A 17,859-nucleotide genomic window follows, 5' to 3' on the forward strand; every position below is an offset into this window, starting at 1 on the left:
GATCACCGTCACTGCACTGAGTCGATTTTACTGTAGGAAAGTTGAAAACCCCGATTTTTTTTGAACTGCAGGAACTGCCGCCACATGCCCAAACCTTCAAGAAGAAAGCAAAATGCCACGACGTCCAGACAGGACAAGCCGGATGGCAACGCACAGGTGACTTGGCTGATCCACTCAAGTCTTTGCTTGTGGCGAGCGTAGATTCAAACATGAGGCTCAACATGAGGCTCGTCTGCCAAAGAAAGAAGCGAATGAAGAAATATGCGATGCGAGTCGGTACAAATACAGAATGAGTGTGCGATGGCGTGTGACAGGAAAGAACAGTGCCCGAGGCAAAGCAAGGATGCAACAAAGGCTCTACAGCAAGTCAAAGTCATCCAGCTCGTCGTTGTACCTCGCAATCGTCCTCTTGATCTTGCTCGTGTCGACCCAGGTGACAAAGTCTTCCATGTTCCTTGTCACCATAAACGCCGGATCGCTGATTGTATCCGGACCCACCCTTACATGCCCCTGCTCGACATACTTGACTGCCTGACCCACGGTTTCCGACATCTTGAGCCTCACCATCACTACAGGCAACCTGCGTCTGCAAAATGCCGAGACGTTGAGCTTGTTGGTGATATCCGACATCTTTGCACCCGTGTCGAGTAGTCCCATGTCGTACAGCTTGGCGAGCATGCCCTGTTCGTGCTTGCCTCGAAACGGATCAGCTACGGGGAGGGTGGAGAGTCGCAGGGCGAGATGTCGAAGCTTGCCGACCAGCTTGTTGTACTTGTGATAATCGTCGCGATCCTGAATATGGTAGCGTCGCATCACTTTGACTTCGCGCATGCCAGCATCCTGCTTCCAATCGAGGAAGTCATGCCTGTGTGCAAGGGACGCAGAGGTGAAGGGGCAGATGGTCAGCGGACGAGCTTTGTTTCAGACATCTATGCGCTGAATACTTACTTTTTGAGCAGCTTCTGCTCATGATATTTGAGCTGCCTCATCTTGAAGGTATTCGAATGGGAGAAGCAACCGACCGGTTGGTTCGCGTTTGCTAGCGATGTCTTGAACTGTTCGGTATTGGCACTTCGTGTTACGTTCCTTTATGCAGATGCGACCAAGAAGGCTTTGTATCAGTGCCGGTAGTGTAGTAAGAATATGAAGGATGCGTTGTTCGAGATCAAAGAGGAAGGTCTGAAACGAAGAAGCTACAAAGATTCTTAATTCTGTCAGGGTCGCAAAGGAAAATTTTGGAGTTCGGATCTCGGTCACCAGTTTCTGTCATTGTGAGGCCACGCCATCAAACAATTGGTCTTAAAAAGGCAAGACCTGGCTCAGCTGCACTCAGGCTTCATGTTCGGCCTTGAACACATATAGACACACCCAAGGCAAGGCAGCAACAAGAAAGTCCATTACAGGTGACAGAACAAAGGGATATCAAAGACAGAACGTACAGAACGAAGAGAAACAGTCGGATCTACAGAGGCAGCCAGAACTCCATGCTAGCCGAGGATGGCTAGCACCACGATCGCCACAACAAATCCAACCACCAACAAGAGGACAATGCATCTCCTCCCCGCCCTCCTCTGATACTCGTGTGCCACCACTAGCTCTCGATCTGCGCCCGCAGTGTTGTCAGCGATCGAGTTGATGTTGAACTCGATGTTGTCGATCATGCCGCCCTGCTCCTGCACAATGTTGCCTAGATCGCGGAAGATCTCGTTGAGCTCCTGGACACCGGACTCGATCTCGCGGATCTCGGCCTCACGCGAAGTGATGAGCGACTCCTGGTACTCGAGATCCGCTTGGGTGGGGCCCTCGGGTACCAAGTCGAGCGCTTCAGCTTGCAGGCCACCCTCAGCACCACTCGAGGGGGACGTACGATCCGACTCTTCGGCGTCAATGAGCAGCTGCTGCGAGTTGCGCGACTTGAGCATCTGTCGCTCCTTTTGCTTGTCCTGTTCCAGCTTTGCGCGCGTGGATGCGACAGCCTCCTTTTGTACGCGTTGAAATTGCAGAGCTGCCGTCTGGAAATCGCGCTGCAGCTTGCCCTGCGTGAGTTTGGCAGCGCCATTCGCGGGACCAAGCGGGAAGGTCGAGAGCTGCTTGATGTCGGTGGTAGCATCTTTGACGAGCTCGCGCGTGGTCTCTATCAAGTCGTTGATGCGTTTACTCCAATCCTGCGCCGCCGCTTTGGCAGAAGTGTTGTTGGACGATGAGAGCGAAACGAGTTTTTGGATCGCCGTGACGTTGGAATTGATCTTGAAGATCTGGATGCCAATCTTGTTGGTCAACTTCTCGAACTCGGGCGGGAGAGAGTTGGAGACTTCATCGCGATATAGAGGTAGAGGCGTTTTGCGAGACCCACCGCCTCCACTGCCTCCACCGCCACCACCAGGGCCACTCCGACGAGAGGAAGAGCCGCGTTCGAGGTCGTTGAATGACATGGTATTGAAAAAGCTCAGTGGACACTAACGATGACGCTAGTGAGGCGGCGAGAGAGGTTGGACCAAAGTTGCCTGTGCTGGTAAGAGTGATCCGTGATGGTAGTAGCAGAGAACCTGGATGCGCGTCCCTCGATCTTGTGCGGAGTGTTCGTTGCAGGCAGTCAGGATGATAGTGGATGATGACAACGAGGTCAGGGTCTGTAGATGGTTGTGTTGAATGACGCATCCGCAGCTGTTTGGCCTGATTGCTGTGCCCCTTTCAGTCCCCGCTCGCATGCTCGCCCCTCGCGGTTGCCAGTCTAACACGTCTGGAAAAAGCGCCGAAAGCCGAATTTTAGAGCTTTGCTGCAGCCGGCAACTCAAGTTTTCCTTTTTCCTTTTGACTTTTTAAGTTCTTCTCACCACCCTTCCTTGAAACTGTCGACTCCGCCACTTCATAATATCCTCCTCCTTTACAATCATGGACCAAGATATGGACTTGACGCTGTCGGGAGCAGCGCGAGCTCCCGCACTCGCATCTTCATCCAGCATCTACAGAGCCAAGGAGCCCTTCCACGTGCAGGTCATCCCACCCAATGCCAACGCCAACGCCTCCCCCGCCTACGTCACCCATCTCCTGTCGCTCTCCACCTCGTACGGCGTACCCACGTTGCTCGCTGTTGCCGATGACAGCACGCTCACATTGATCGACAAGACGTCCGGTGTCGTTGCTGAATCGCACCGCGCGTTCAAAGATGCAAGGATCACGCAGGCCAAACGTCTCGGTTCCGGATCGGCGGCAGGCAGCTTCGTCGCTAGTGTTTCCGACGGCACGGTTGCCTCTTGGGATACTCGTGCTGGGCTGATGAGACCGGTGTGGACGCTGCAGGGCACGTCGAGAGCTCCGTATCTGTGCGTTGAGCCTTCGCCCAACGACGTCAACACGGTGGTGGCAGGAACAGAGCAGTACGGCCATGGAGATAGCGACATTGACATTTGGGACATTCGCTCGATCGCAGCGCCTAAAAGCAAGTACAACGAGGTGCACAGCGACGACATCACTGTGCTTGAGTATCATCCGGATGCAGACAACCACGCTGGAATCTTGCTCAGCGGGTCTACGGATGGTCTGGTGTCTGCGATCGACACCACAATTGCCGAAGAGGACGATGCGGTGATTTCTGTCGGTAACACGGGCAATTCTGTGGCGAGAGCTGGGTGGATTTACCCTTCGACATCTTCATCCTCAGCAGCAGCGATGGATACGAACATGGACGCAGGCGACGAAGAAGCGGATCTGGGTCAAGTCGAGACAGAAGCACGCCGTCGTGCCCTTGGCAAAGTATGGGCTGTGGGCGACATGCAGACCGTCTCGCTTTTCGACGCCGACAAGTTCGACCCCATCCTCCCCACCACCGACGTGCGTTCGTCCTCCTCGCTCCGACCCCCTTGGTCGACGGACTACGTGATCGACGCAGCCTTCTCCCTCCCCTCGTTCCCCAACCCTTCCAGCGGGGAAACACTGACGCTCTTCGTCGGCAAATCCGAAGGCGCTTTTGCGACCATCTCGATCCCCACCAACAACACGGCATCGCCTTGGGCGCTTCGAGCTGTCTTCCCCGAACAAGGCGATGGAACCTTCTACGGCCACGCAGACATCATCCGTTCGGTGGAATGGGACTCGGCTACCAACACGCTCTACACCGGTGGCGAGGATGGAAATCTGTGCTTCTGGCAGTTCGACTCTTCTTCGGATCAGGCCGCTGCCTCGGGATCGATCGCGCTCAACTCGATCCCTCAATCGGCAGCACCAGCGTATGGTGCGATGGCCACAGATAGCTCAGCCTCGAGCAGATCCTTCTCGCGAAACGCCGTTCCAGCTAGATCACAGAGGTTTACACCCTACAAGTGACGGACCAGACTTCTGTCCACCGTATCGCAATACACGCATTTGACAAACGTCGATTTGGCGGATCCTTGACATTGAACGATGGACTGTATTACTAAGGAAGACATAAAGGTGCTGCACAGGTACATATGTAAGAAATCGTCGGTTCGGCGGGTATCAGGTCTGGTTGACGGAGGATGCTACTTGCTTCGGCAGGTCCAGAATGGGGAGTCGCTTTCAGCGCGAGTACCACTTCTTCTTGGCTGCAGCGCCGGAAGCGGGCGCAATTGAGGTATCTTGCATGGGCTGCTGCTGCACTCGTGCCGCACCCTTCGTCGTGCCCTGATTGCCATTCTGCACAAGGTTCGACGTCGAGTTGCCGACGGAGCTGTTTGCCCCCGCTGCCCCCGCGGATTGCTGCAAATGAGCCTGAGCCTCGTTCTGCGCAGGGTGCGGATCGTTGGGCGAGCGAGGTGTCAGGTCCGGCAACCCATTAGCAATATTCTGCTCGCCCTGGAGCCGGAGCAGCTCCTCGAGCAACTTTGCGTTTCGTGAGTTGGTCCTCCATGCCGCCATGACCACATCTCCGACCAAGGGTACAAAGCCCACACCGGTGGACACAGCGTTGTTGAACATCATCTGGCGGATGAGCCAGTCGGGTCTGTCGTCGAACTCCTTCTTGACCGGATTGACCACGAGCGTGTGGTTGAGCACCGCATTCACCAGATCACCCAGACCGGGCACGATTCCGATGAAGAACGTCCATCCGAACCGCAGGCCGCAGACGTGGAAGCCCTTGTCGAGGTAGTGGGCACGCTTTTTGATCTTCCTGAGCAGGTTGGCCTGTTTGCGTGTGAGGCCCGGTGGCAGGGCACGTTTGCGACGCTTCTGCTTGCCGTTGGGGGCGGTGTAGAACTCGTACAGCGGATCCTCAGGCTCGTACTTTTTGGCTTGCCCGCCGACATAGCGCTTGGTCACCTTGCTGGCGAGGTAGCTGGCCATTGTCAGAGTCTGTGCGATGGAGGCGTGGTGAGATAGAGTGATGTGTTACAAGTGTCGCTGTGGAGGGGATGGTGATGGTAGGATGGCAAGATGCAACCACTCGGGGAGCCTGCTACTTACGACTCAGTCCAACATGGATCATTCACGCTCTCGTAGTCAGCAGGCATGTCGTGTTGGACTCTCACAAAAACAAAAAACAAATGTGGAGTCGAGCTCTGACTGCAACGCTGCACCGCCCTTTCTCTTCCTGATGCCAATTTTAGCTTTTCTTTTTCCGTCATGTGGCTGTGACGTAGTGTCTGGCAGTCCGGCACGCGACCGTGATGCACTCAGCCCGCATCTAGATTCTCAGCCAGGTTCCAGACCCTCGCCCACGAAAAACTCACTACCTTTTGTTCGCAAGGAACGCGCTAACATTTCCATGCTTTTTCCGTTCTTCTCACCTTTCGTCGCCTTGGCGACTTGAACCAATGCTGATACAAAGAGCGCATCAAGGTTCTTCGTCTGAGTTCGAGCTCTTGAGTTCAAGCAAGAGCTCGATGCTGGTAGGTATGCAGCGACAAGATCGGGAATCGGAGACCTGACCGCCAAGCATTCAGGGAAAGGGAACAGCGAGCAAAAGCTTGATCCTTAGGGGCCAAACAAGCTCGTTTGCTGTTGCAGCCTGAGCATGTGAGCTTCCCGTGATTGAGCCCCCCTGCTGCTCTAGAACAAGACCAACTGCAAGCGGTAATGTCAAATTAACTGCGAGGAAGCGATTAAGCCTGGCTCGATCTGTCAACAGTCAGAAGTCGTGAGTCCGGAACTATTGCATAATCTCAGAGCACTCGAACTCAAAAGAGCGCAAGCTCATATCTGCTCTGCAGACGTTCTTTAAAACGGATGGTACGTATATTTGAGAGCGGCCATCCAGCATTAAGCTTACCGATTCTGTGCTGAGTTCCGAAGAGCCTTCGTCTGCTTCGGTAGAAACTTGAACCGGAACCACAATCTTTTTTATCTATGCTTCAGAAGCTGGTAGCACGTGAAGCAATTCAATGGTTCGCCGTCAAGGTGCCAGATTCCATGGCGCTTCTGCCGGGATTACCGAGGGCCCACCTGCCGAGAAACTAGATACCACCCGGTCTCAATCGCGATGATAGCGCCCCACTTCATTTGAGGAGCTTCGCCACGATGAGAAGCAGCATTGCTACAGTGCGCGATTTCAAAAGTTGAGTGTGACCAGCATGGTGCTCGGTCACAGGAACACATCATACAGCACAGCAATTCATTGTGGGCGGTAGACAGTGACACACCAGAAGCTAATGTGACAATAGGCTTTGAGCAACACTCGAAATCGCTTACAACCTCTTCCTCCTGTCTCCAACTTCCCTTACCACTCTTGCTCGTCAATTCTGGCCAGACGCAGAAGCTCGGATCGCAACAACCGATCCAACCGCCATCAAGTCGTGCTTAGGCGGCTGCGGTTGTCGAGCTCATCCCGACTGAAGCTTCCGCAATTCAACAGGCCTTCCAGCATGACTTTACGCACTAGATTCCAGTGAACTTTCTGCTGACGGTGCATACTGTCGTCGTCAAGCCCTCTCTGGCGCTTTTTGGAACTTATTCCTCAACCTCTAAACCCAGACGCTGTTGAGCCAAGGTCACTCAACAGAGGTTTTCCTGTCACTTGTTGACCTGTCAAGGATCACTTTTCTCTGTCATACTGCCGCGCTCAAATCTACCGATATCCGACAGTCTCGTCGCTGCATTACGCTCCCATAATAGGCGACGAATCTCGAAGAACGTCTGTACGTATCCCTTTCTGGCTGTATATCTCGACCTCGGCCAGATCCGTCCATCTTTTGCTTCGTCTTCAACACCTCTACAAATCAGCACAGAATGTCCACGCTCGAAGGCGCAGTACCCATCGGACTGGGCATCACCAAGCTCCGGCTCTGGGACGAGTTGCACCGCGCACATTGCGAGACCATGCAGCAAGAAAGCCACGCTTCGTCCTCGCGATCTGCCCAAGGTGCCTCTGACCTCAACTCAGCCACAGCCACAACGTCCTGCCTCGCTAGCTTGAAAGATCTCTGCTCGAGTCGCCTCTCACAGTTATATCCGCCCCACAACGACCGTCAAGATCCTGCACATGTACCGAGTCATGCAAAGAAACGAAGGGTGGAACCACCGGCATCCTTGCCACCAGCCGATACTATCGACAGGTCACTCAATGCGGAAGTGGACCAAACCCGGCACTCCGACTATCAAAATCCAATATCAGACTGGTTCATGTCGAGTCCCCACGGCGTCGGCTGCTCAACGATCGATGACGCAGACTCGACGTCGAGCAAGGTGACAGGCGCTATGACAGACAATCAAGGCGTCCTCATCCCCCCACCCCCACCCAAACCCGGACCAACCCGACGCAAGCCGCCTCCTTTGGTCGCACGTATCAGAGCCAAAGCTCGCCGTGCCAAGAGGAAACAGCAGAAAGCCGAGTATCGGCGTCGCCTTTTCCTAGCACATCTGGTTCAGGTTACGCGAGAAGCTCGCCAGCGAAACGCTCGGAAACCGTCGACAATTTCCAGCTCGGCTGTGCGAATCACAAAGACCCTTATTGGGAAGCAAGCAATACAACAGGCGTGGGTGCTGTTTCCGGAGTGCCACGGTGTCGATCTAACAAGCTTTGTCGAGACGGTATTCGACACGGATGTGCAGTCTTCCGAAATCACTCCACCGTCCGAGATTTCGGACGACGACTTGGCCATAGCCACCAGAACGGAAATCGAGAATCGAAAGAGGCTGGGAGGCGCTGACGTAAAAGTGGCCAAGGGGGTGTTTCGATGGATGGTGGCGAGAGACTTTGCTCAGCGCTGGCCTCAAAAGATGCAGCACGTGCGCGACAATCCTTGGCCTGGGCTCGAGCATGTTTGGGGCTCGCCATCTAGTCTGGCACACGAGCAAGGGGAGAAGAAGAACGGTGATGCGAATGGAGAAATGGTAGAGGAGCCGTTCCGTTGGCAAAGTGGCCGACGCAGTAGATTCATCAGAAAGAAGGAGGGAAAGGTCTCGAAGGGGCGGACTGCGGAAGAAGAGAGCTCAAACATCGAACATACTGCTAACAGCACCTCGGGAGTGCAAAAGGGAGGAAACGAGACCGTCACCATAGGTATCGTGCGCTCAGAAGACCTCGCGGACGTTAAGCCAGGGAGTCTGTGGCGCAGGCCCAATTAAACGTTGCGGCGCGCTTGAATGCAGAGCATGTCCCACAACCCGCACTGGCAGCTCCGACTTCGAAGCAGCGTCAAGATACATTCGAACACTGTCCGTCGACCTTTGAGCCGAGCTCTGAATCGCGGATTCGGGCAAGCGCCAATTCGTGTTCGCATGCAGCCACTGTTCCAAGCGACGCTACCAGTGTGCCAATTCGGCTTTGACGCTATTTGGGTCAGATCTTGGAGTAGAGGTCTATTTCAGAGTGCTTGATACAAACAGACGAGTCTACTTCTTTTCGGCGGTGTCCAGCACTGTTTGACGTTAGCGAAAGGCATCGAGTATCATACTTGTCAGTTTGCAAGCCACATCTCGATTGAGAGCTTCGGGTTGTCAAAAGGCGCAACTTACAGATGGTCACAGGTCCTGTGGTCGGACGAGTCATAGCAGATGCGCAGAAAGTTTGCACGGATGGGAAGCAAGTCAGGTCCATTCTCCACTACTAGCCTCTCTCCATGCGAGTCGAACAAACGTACCATCATTGGTCAAAGACACATCCATCATCTCGCCGAAAGCGCCGTCCTTGATGCGGTCATGCGAGTAGCTGTCACCGAGCTTCTTGAGCAGCGCTTCGTAGATGACTCTTGCGTCGTTGCCGCCCATAGCGCGGTGGAAGTCTGGCTTGGTTCCCTTGACAGTGCGAGCAAACAGGGTGAACTGCGAGACGCAGAGCACTTCGCCGCCCAGCTCGACTACGGACCGTTTCCACGGCTTGCCACCCCACACTTGCTCGGCTCTTGCGCTGCCGCCTTCGGCTTCTCCGTTGGTCGAAGCGGGTGCAGCCGTGGAAGGTGCGTCGTCGGTAGAGACTGGTGCTTCGGGTTCGTACTGTGGAGGAACAACAATGTGTGCTGCTTGCTGGTTCTCGTTCCACAGCTTGGTGTTGAGGATTTTGTTGGCGAGAGGGGTGATCTCTGCGGCTGTGTCTTCGGTCGAGATGCCAATGAGCGCTACGATGCCTGGGCCGATCTTGGAGACGAGCTTGCCGTCGACTGCACAAGTAAGGATGGAGTCACGTTAGCCATGGAGCTTTTATCTGTGTGGTACTGTGCGGTAGGCATCAAGGAACCCACCATGAACAGTTGCGCCTTTAACGCGCTGCAGGACGGCGCGCATCTTGTGTCTCCGCGATTCGCGACTGTGGGGCGAGGGAAAGCCAGATGGATGGTCGACGAGTGTTGAGAAACCGCACACGATCTTCTGAAGTCTTATCATCGCACAAACACCGCATATTGACCGATTCAGTTCCGACAATTTCGAAGGAAAAAGCTCGGGAAGACGCGCCGATTAAGACGCCGAGCCGAGCGAGCGGCTTGCTCTCTCGTGTCGCACGTCAACTTGTGCCTTGGCCACAACCAACGAGGCCCGACGTATAGCATGTTCTCCCACATGTGACCGCAAAGTCGCACCTCGAGGAGAAGGGGCGGTGTCGGAGTGTGGTCACCAATCACACTCGATGCGGGAAATGAAGGTTGCAAGGCCTCGGTCTCGCCTGCTGCGTTGCACGCCGCGTGACACCACACCCACTTCATGTCCTCTGCTCTGTGCTTGATTCAGCGAGGCACCAACGCTTAGCGAGGAGGATGCCACAAGTCAGGCCAAGCTCCCACTCGACCGTGAGGTGGCACCACATGTCGATCTCCTCTGGTGACTGTCACTTCTCTTCTAACTCTGCTACTCGTCGGAACAACATTGCTGGACACATCTGTTCCAATTGTCACTTCTCGGAAGAGCTATGCAGAAACGGGATAACAAGCCGCGGCCGGCAAGAGGTCGGACCCGACGTCACGAGCGTACAAAGCCACACGATCAGCACGTTAAAGACCATCACAAGAAGCAGCATGAACGCCCACAAGCAGACCAGCACGGCAAGAAAAACGAGGGCTCGAAGTCATCCGATCGGTCCAGCATGGCCGGGAACAGCGCGGGTTCCGACAAGCCTGCGGATGGATCCAACTCCAGTGCTCATGCTCAAAAAGCAGCACAGTCTCGCGCGCTCGAATCTGCTGGTGCTTCGAACTCGATGGGCGGACCTCAGCAGCCAGCTCAGCCTTCTATCGAGTCGATACCTATGCAATCGCGTCCGTCTTCGAGCAGCGATACGCAGACTCCTTCGATCGCACCAACAACAGCCCAGGCTTTACCCGCAGCGGTATCGTCTTCTACCAGCTCGAGTCCCAGCAGCGCTGTCATCGCTGGAGCGGTGCTCGGTGGTGTGGTCCTGCTCCTCGCTTTGGTCAGCCTTGTAGTGATCAAGCGCGGTCACCGAAAGAAGGCGGCTAAGCGCACCAAGCAGGGCGGTGCTCGACACGCTACAGTGCAGAACCCGTGGACAAGTCGGTCAGATCTGATGGGGTCTCTGACCGACATCCAGTATCTGAGCTTCAAGACAGATCACTGGCCTTACTTGCAGAGGGATCGCTCGCGCACTGCGCCAGTGCAAGACCATGTCAAGGTGTCGCTGCCATCGCAACCCGCCAAGAGCGACATTCGGGAGCAGAGACCAGCAGCGATTACAATTGTGGCAGACCACTCCGGTGTCGAGTTGGCACCGCTCAGTGCGGCACCAGCAGAAGCTCTCACGGATCACGATCACAACCTTCTTCCGAAACCAAGAACACGTGAAGCAGAAACGACGGTGGAAGGCGACGACACACAGATCGACCGATGTCTGAGCTACTACATGAAACGACGTACTTGTGCCTCTATGCAGCCCGAAACCATGTCCGCACTCCCATCGCCCCTGCCACAAGCGCTGGACAATCCGCCGTCACCGACTCGAGCACCGACCAGCGCCGCTCGCATCAGCTTCACCAAGTTTGCCAAAACGGCCAACCTTTTAGAAAAAATCCGCAGGTCGCAGATCCGGCTCAACGACGAAGCGCTATCCAAGGCCAGAAGTGAAGGTTTCCGTATTTCCAGAGCACCCAGTCACAAGATCATGACGGGCAGAGAGGTAGATGAACCCTGCCCGTCTCCCGCCAGCTTCGCGAGCCGCACAGAAGCGACCAAGGACGACGCCTCGTCGTCCTTCTCCCCGGAAAGACAGACAGGCACCAAGATTCCCGCGCACCAGCGTCCGCATTCTAAGCTGCTTTATCAACACGGCGAAACCCCGAGCGCAGGTGGTGGCGACCAAGACGCGCTCGGCTCATCACCGGCGATCAGCGAGGAGCCGCACTCTGCGTTTGAGTATGCTGAGTACTACGACTCGTGCCTGCCCGCCGCAACTTCCCCTGCGCGTACTCCAGCACGACAAGCGTTGACGGCCAACGATGCCGAAGACGCGATTGTCATGCCGTGGGGGGCCAACCACTCGCCGTGTCGCTCTTCCGCGCTGTCGCCACGTCGCTCGGAAAACATGAGCATTCGTCAACGCAGTGCCACGTTTAGCCAGGCGTCGCCTTTGGCCTGGCCGGCGAGTTTGAGTGTCGAAACGGATGGTGATGCGGCTGTGGCTGGTCGGGGAGGGATGGGTTCTTTGAGTAATGTCTCGATGCAGCGCGAGTCGGCTCAGGTCGACGAGGTGATCCGATTCTAGACGGAGTTCCGACTGTGTGTTGCACGCCGTTGCTCGAAACCATGCTCGAACTTTCCAGTTCTGTCCCTTTTCCCTTTACTGTCTGTTTCCGAACACTGGCTTGTACCCGTCGATGAAACAGAAACCACTTTTCTTGAGCCCAATTCGCCACCTTGAGTGTGTGTGTGTGTGTCGTCTGCCGTCTGATACAAGTATCGGAAAAGCAGCTCTAGTGCTCTATAAGCTTTTCTCAACCACGCCGCTAAACGCAAGCTGGTGCAAAGAATCTAACCTCTATGCAGGGGTATCCGTGCCCCACCTTGATAAAATCTCGAACGGTCTGAGGGTCTCGAGGGTGTGCAAGCCCGTGCTCAAATATGAACAAGTGCCCCTCCCGCCCTGGCCACATGCGAGGTTTGGCGCCTCCTTCTTCGATTCACAGCTACTAACCTACGAGACGGTTGGAGAACAGCGTTGCGGACGTCGCCGGCTGAGAAGCGCGAAAAGAGATCAAGGCTGCACGGGGTTCATGAGAAAAGGATAGACACAAGTGGGACTGGCTGCGAGGCTTTGACTTCATCAGGACGCTGTGCAAGCACAGTGATCCCACCTCTGCTCAACCCCCTAAAACATTCTCTGCGAGTAGCTGATGAGCCGGGGAGGGTCAGCGGGCGGATTAGCTCTGCCTCAGGGCAAGAGTTCGAGAGGTGCAAACTCAAGCTCGAGTCTCTGTCTCTTGACTTTGTGCAGGAAGGGGAGCAGAGTTCCCCGCCAAAGTCGTTCTACCTTTCTGCGCCATCTACCATCTCACTGAGGGATTTACTCAGGCTCCTACCTCTGTCTCTAGCTCCTCCTCTGCTCATTTTCCCCTCCGTTATTAGACCCGAACATGTCCAACCTCGACGGTCTGCAGCCTCGGCTGGACTACTGTCAGAGGGACGGCGAGCTGAGCAGTGTCGAGATGTACCCATCGTCGGCGGTTGCTCAGACGTATGTGCCTGGCTCGGCTGCACACATAGGTACGCTGCAACAGCCTCCATCGTCGTCCAACGCCTCGTCGTATCCTCCCCACTGCTCGTCGACCATCGTGCAGAATCCTACGTTCGACAGCAAGCACAACGCGTACAGAAGCGCAGAGGTCAGTTTCAGTGTCAGCGTCAACAAGGTCAGCCACCCGAGCTACACAGCTCAACCGCAGCAGCAGCATCCCTATCCGCACCAGCAGCCAAACAGCACAACGTCTGCTTCGGCAATGGAAACCACGGTGACGAGCACCAACACTGCTACGAGCGCGGCAATGATGATCGACGACCCTGTGGCCGCCAGCGTTGACGGCGGTAAAGTGTCGACGACTCAAGGGCAGACCTCTAACAACGGCAACAGCGACAAGGATGCTGAGGTTGGTAAACAGCAGCAGCAGCAGCAGCAGCAGCAGCCGCCGCCGCCGCCGGTCAAAGAAGCGGGCTCAGAACAGACGGATGGAACCGGATCCAACTCGGCAGTTCGTACAGTGCGGTAAGTTGACATCGTCTGGCGGTATTGTTGCTATAGGCCTCCGCAGAGAGTTCCGGCTTTGGTGAACGACAGGATGGCGACGCTCTGGTAGCTGCTTCCGGATCGCGGTTTTCGTAGCGACATCGCTATAGAAAAGGAAAGGGTCGGCGCGACCCAGTTTGCGAATCGGTGTAATGCCGATACTTGTGTCTGTTTTTGGCAAGGATCGGGACATGGACGGCGCTGCGCTTGACCTTGTGCAGTGGTGGGCCTTGAAGGATCAAAGCTTGCACGGTCTCTTGACAACGCGCCTCTGGCAGTGTTGCAAGGCAGAAGGCGGTCTTCAGAATGTTCTGCCACCGCCACCGCCGCCAACGCCGTTGCATGACTGGCAGTTTGACTCGGTTGCAATTCTGTTTGTTGGTTTCAGAACACGCGCCAGCAAGCCAAGACCAGAAAAGACGCTTTGTTGCCTTTTTTATTTATTTATTTTCGTAAAAACGTTTCTTCTTGCTCTTGTTGCAAAACGACAGCGGTGGCTTGATCCGAGCCTCTGACAGTGGCAACGCAGAGGCGTTGTGATCTACCGATGTCGTCTGCTGCACGGTGGCGCAGTCCTCTTGTCGGTTGTGACGAGTCCTGACCCTGCAGAAGAGGTGTGGCCCGCTCGGGAAACCCTCTTTTCAGCGGCAGGCGGTGGACGGTGCCGAATGGAGGGTGTCACCCTGGTTTTTTTCTTTTTCTTTTCTTTTTCGGATTCGCCGTTCGGGATCGTTCTGTGCGTCGGTCGTCCTGTTTTGCACAGGAGAGTCCCCGGGCAATGCCGAGAGCAGCATACAGACTAGGATGAAGAAGATGATTAGCAACACCGAGCCTACACTGCGTTCTCCGAAGCAGCTGATCGGGCCTTTTTCTGAGCAACGCTCAAAAGAAGAACACTGACCACTGCACGATGACTTGGGTAACGCCAAGATAGAGGGACAAGCTGTTACCGTGGGTATTGTGTCACCTCCTTGCAGCGTGTCAAGCTGTCTCTTGGCTCGTTGTTCCTTTCGCAGCCGATTGTCCGCCTGGTGTTGTTCTTTCGTTGCTCTCCCTCTGCTCGGCTAAGTGCTACGTCGGGAGGTGATATTGGAACAAAAGTAAAGAGGTGCAGGGGGCAGCAATCTCGTCTGCGCTGGCAAGTTCTTCTCAAACAGAGAAAAGTGGCAGCGGTTGCTGCTAGCCTCGGACTTGGAAATTGTTGGCGCCCTCGTGTCGCTTTCAACCCATTTTCAAGCTGCAGGGTCGCGTCGAGTTGTACGGGCGACGACGTCTTGCGCCCTCGTTTCCCTGTGTGCCAGCTCAGGCTCAGCTGTCAACAGATTGATGATCGATCCCCTTGCTCGGTCACGCTTTCCTTTGCGTTTTTGCTCTGCGTACGATTGCCTGCAAGGCCGGCACGGCCATGCTGGCCTCGGAGTCGACTTTCCGCTTCGCCGCCGCTTGGAACACACTGCACTCTGTTCGCTTCGACGACGCCTGCCACATGCTTTTCATGCGTCTCTCGCCTTGTTCGAGCTCCGCTACAGCCGCGCCTCTCTTTGTCTGCACTTCCGATTCATAGTGCAGCGCAACAATCTAGCGCCAGAAAGCTTTTGACCCCCCTTTTTCTCTTGCAGAAGAACAACCACGCCGTTTTGCTGTGCAGCCCGGCCAACGCGCAGACCTTGGCTTCCACGATCATGCTGGCAGCGGCCCTTGCCCGTTTTCCGGCAAGCTCGATATAGCTGGACGCTTCCTTGGCTTTCCCTCGCGCGCATGTGGCGCTGCGTTATACGTACTGCGGCGCCGTGTTGTCCTGTGATCGAACCTGTCGTGGCGCCGAGGCTGCATCTTGGGGGCAGCACATGCCATGGCAGAATCGAGGGTAGCAATCCTGCGTTTATCTGGGCCGGACCCTGAAATCTAGCCCTCTTGGTCGTCGGATCTCCCCCATGTTGTGCTCCTTCGACAGGATTGTGCCTACGTCGAGTCCACTTCTTGTTATAAAGAACCAGAGATCGTTCTCTGGCTCCCTTTGTTCAGTCATGCTCCCCTTTGTCCCGCTCCCATCATCGATTCGATTTATCGCCTTTTGCATTCCGCCGTCACCCTTCTCGCATCCTTTCTGTTTCCACTCTTCGAGTTGATCTCGGAGCGCTTCGTTTCTTGACTGAGATCCAAGCTTGGTCGTGTAGATTCCCTGCCCGTCGTCTCGCCAGTCCCCCTTTCTACGAGTCTCTTGCTTCAAATCCGCCAATTCGCCGCCTGGACGCGCCGCTGGCTTCTCTTTACCGCTTCTGACACTTTGGTTGCTCTCCCTTGTCCTCCTCTCGTCTCTCGTCAACTACCATCATGACCACCACCGACCACAACCGTGTCTACTTGGACAAACTCGGCTCCACTTCGACCGCGGCGCTTCAAAACGACTTGTCCAACATGTCGATCGCCAACTTTTCGTCTTCCGTCCCCGATCCCGTGGATCCGCACCATGTCATGGCTGGTCCTGACGCCGCTGCTTGTGTGTTCACTTCTTCATCTGCATCCGCTTCCCGCAACAACTCGAACACCCCCGCTCCTCGGCCTTTCGACTACCGCGTCACCTATGCGCCGGTCACGACTACATCGCGTGTCTCTACTGTCTCTGTCACCACCCAATCCCATCGACCGCCGTCGAAATCGCACTCGATCTCATCGATCGAGTCAACGGCAACCGTCTCGTCCGATGCCCCATCCACGCCTCCAACCCACGACGTCGACGATGTCTGCTTTCACATGGCCACCATTCCCAAATCGGTTCGTAATTCTGCTGATTCGTACAACGTCGGCAAACACTTGCCACCAACACCATCGCATTCCATTCCAACCGCGCATCAAAACGTCGCTCCGACCATGGCTCCTGCACAATCGCACGCCAACGATGACGCTGCTGGTGGCGCTCCTGCTGCTCCACAATCTGCCGCTCGTAACGAAAAATACAAATCGGCCATCAGCTTCCGCGTCGGCAGCAAGTACAAGGTGTGCGAGATCATCGGCGAAGGTGCGTACGGCGTTGTCTGCAGCGCCATTCACCGCGCCACAGGCCAGAAAGTGGCCATCAAAAAGATCCAGCCGTTCGAGCATCAGATGTTTGCGCTGCGCACCTTGCGCGAGCTCAAGCTGCTCCGCTTCTTCCAGGAGTGCGATGTCTCGGAAAATATCATTAGCATCCTCGACATTATCAAGCCCAACACGTACGAGGCCTTCACCGAGGTGTATCTGGTTCAAGAGCTCATGGAGACCGACCTGCACCGTGTCATACGCACGCAGGAGCTCTCGGACGATCACTGCCAGTACTTCACCTACCAGACGTTGCGTGCGCTCAAGCCGATGCACTGTGCCGATGTGATCCACCGCGACCTCAAGCCAAGCAACGTACTGCTCAACGCCAACTGCGATCTCAAGGTGTGCGACTTTGGCCTGGCGCGTTCGGTGCTCACGGCGGATCAGGATACGGGCTTCATGACCGAGTACGTGGCTACGCGATGGTACCGTGCCCCGGAGATCATGCTCACGTTCAAGCAGTACACCAAGGCCATCGATGTGTGGGCGGTCGGGTGCATCCTCGCCGAGATGCTGTCCGGTCGACCACTGTTTCCCGGTCGGGACTACCACCAGCAACTGTCGCTGATCCTTGATGTGCTGGGGACACCGACGCTGGAAGAGTTCCACAACATCAACAGCCGCCGTTCGCGCGACTACATTCGATCCATGCCCTTCCGCAAGCGTCGCGATTTCCGCACTCTGTTCCCCAAAGCGTCGCCCGAGGCTATCGACTTCCTGCAAAAGACGCTCACATTCGACCCGCGCAACCGTCTCACGGTAGAAGAGTGTCTAGCACACCCGTACCTTTCCGCCTACCACGACCCGGACGACGAGCCCGGTGCGCCGCGTCTCGACCCGGACTTTTTCTACTTTGACATGCAGAAGGAGAGCATCACCAAGGAGGACCTGCGCAAGGAACTGTGGTATCAGGTGCAGGAGTTTCAGCCTCTGCTACGCTGATAGTTTGTGGCCCTAGCACTTGTCGCTGTCTCTTTTCCTGTGCAACTCGCTTTATCGCTTCCCTCTGATCATCTCGTCGGTCCGGTCGCCTTTGTGGCGTCTTGACCTTCGCATCGGCATTCTCATCTCTCGCATTTTAATTCAGTACTCGATCCGTCGCAAGTCCCATACCATCTTCAATGTGCATGTCTCGTTCTCGCAGTTCGTGGTTGTGTCTGTGT

The 17,859-nt window shown here is 55.6% G+C and overlaps 9 protein-coding genes across 9 annotated transcripts; 5 read left to right on the plus strand and 4 right to left on the minus strand.

Moving 5' to 3' along the window:
* Window positions 1–357: 357 nt before the first annotated feature.
* On the minus strand, window positions 358–989 carry EX895_004913 (uncharacterized protein; the record flags this gene model as incomplete). Its single annotated transcript, XM_029885507.1, has 2 exons — window positions 358–865; window positions 949–989. The coding sequence occupies 2 exons, from the start codon at window positions 987–989 to the stop codon at window positions 358–360; spliced, it is 549 nt and encodes a 182-aa protein (XP_029738073.1).
* A 498-nt stretch (window positions 990–1,487) lies between these two features.
* Window positions 1,488–2,432, minus strand: EX895_004914 (uncharacterized protein; the record flags this gene model as incomplete). The annotated part of the gene is made up of 1 exon (XM_029885508.1): window positions 1,488–2,432. One exon carries the CDS (start codon window positions 2,430–2,432, stop codon window positions 1,488–1,490), a length of 945 nt encoding a protein of 314 aa, XP_029738074.1.
* A 460-nt stretch (window positions 2,433–2,892) lies between these two features.
* On the plus strand, window positions 2,893–4,323 carry EX895_004915 (uncharacterized protein; the record flags this gene model as incomplete). The annotated part of the gene is made up of 1 exon (XM_029885509.1): window positions 2,893–4,323. One exon carries the CDS (start codon window positions 2,893–2,895, stop codon window positions 4,321–4,323), a length of 1,431 nt encoding a protein of 476 aa, XP_029738075.1.
* Window positions 4,324–4,536: 213 nt separating this feature from the next.
* EX895_004916 (uncharacterized protein) lies at window positions 4,537–5,301 on the minus strand (the record flags this gene model as incomplete). The annotated part of the gene is made up of 1 exon (XM_029885510.1): window positions 4,537–5,301. One exon carries the CDS (start codon window positions 5,299–5,301, stop codon window positions 4,537–4,539), a length of 765 nt encoding a protein of 254 aa, XP_029738076.1.
* Window positions 5,302–7,182: 1,881 nt separating this feature from the next.
* On the plus strand, window positions 7,183–8,520 carry EX895_004917 (uncharacterized protein; the record flags this gene model as incomplete). The annotated part of the gene is made up of 1 exon (XM_029885511.1): window positions 7,183–8,520. The coding sequence occupies one exon, from the start codon at window positions 7,183–7,185 to the stop codon at window positions 8,518–8,520; it is 1,338 nt and encodes a 445-aa protein (XP_029738077.1).
* A 267-nt stretch (window positions 8,521–8,787) lies between these two features.
* EX895_004918 (uncharacterized protein) lies at window positions 8,788–9,675 on the minus strand (the record flags this gene model as incomplete). The annotated part of the gene is made up of 4 exons (XM_029885512.1): window positions 8,788–8,813; window positions 8,911–8,925; window positions 9,036–9,551; window positions 9,633–9,675. The coding sequence occupies 4 exons, from the start codon at window positions 9,673–9,675 to the stop codon at window positions 8,788–8,790; spliced, it is 600 nt and encodes a 199-aa protein (XP_029738078.1).
* Window positions 9,676–10,468: 793 nt separating this feature from the next.
* On the plus strand, window positions 10,469–12,100 carry EX895_004919 (uncharacterized protein; the record flags this gene model as incomplete). The annotated part of the gene is made up of 1 exon (XM_029885513.1): window positions 10,469–12,100. One exon carries the CDS (start codon window positions 10,469–10,471, stop codon window positions 12,098–12,100), a length of 1,632 nt encoding a protein of 543 aa, XP_029738079.1.
* An 868-nt stretch (window positions 12,101–12,968) lies between these two features.
* EX895_004920 (uncharacterized protein) lies at window positions 12,969–13,598 on the plus strand (the record flags this gene model as incomplete). Its single annotated transcript, XM_029885514.1, has 1 exon — window positions 12,969–13,598. One exon carries the CDS (start codon window positions 12,969–12,971, stop codon window positions 13,596–13,598), a length of 630 nt encoding a protein of 209 aa, XP_029738080.1.
* A 2,351-nt stretch (window positions 13,599–15,949) lies between these two features.
* Window positions 15,950–17,638, plus strand: EX895_004921 (uncharacterized protein; the record flags this gene model as incomplete). Its single annotated transcript, XM_029885515.1, has 1 exon — window positions 15,950–17,638. One exon carries the CDS (start codon window positions 15,950–15,952, stop codon window positions 17,636–17,638), a length of 1,689 nt encoding a protein of 562 aa, XP_029738081.1.
* Window positions 17,639–17,859: the final 221 nt, after the last annotated feature.

Source organism: Sporisorium graminicola, chromosome SGRAM_5, assembly GCF_005498985.1.
Source record: "Sporisorium graminicola strain CBS 10092 chromosome SGRAM_5, whole genome shotgun sequence".
NCBI classification, from domain to species: domain Eukaryota; kingdom Fungi; phylum Basidiomycota; class Ustilaginomycetes; order Ustilaginales; family Ustilaginaceae; genus Sporisorium; species Sporisorium graminicola.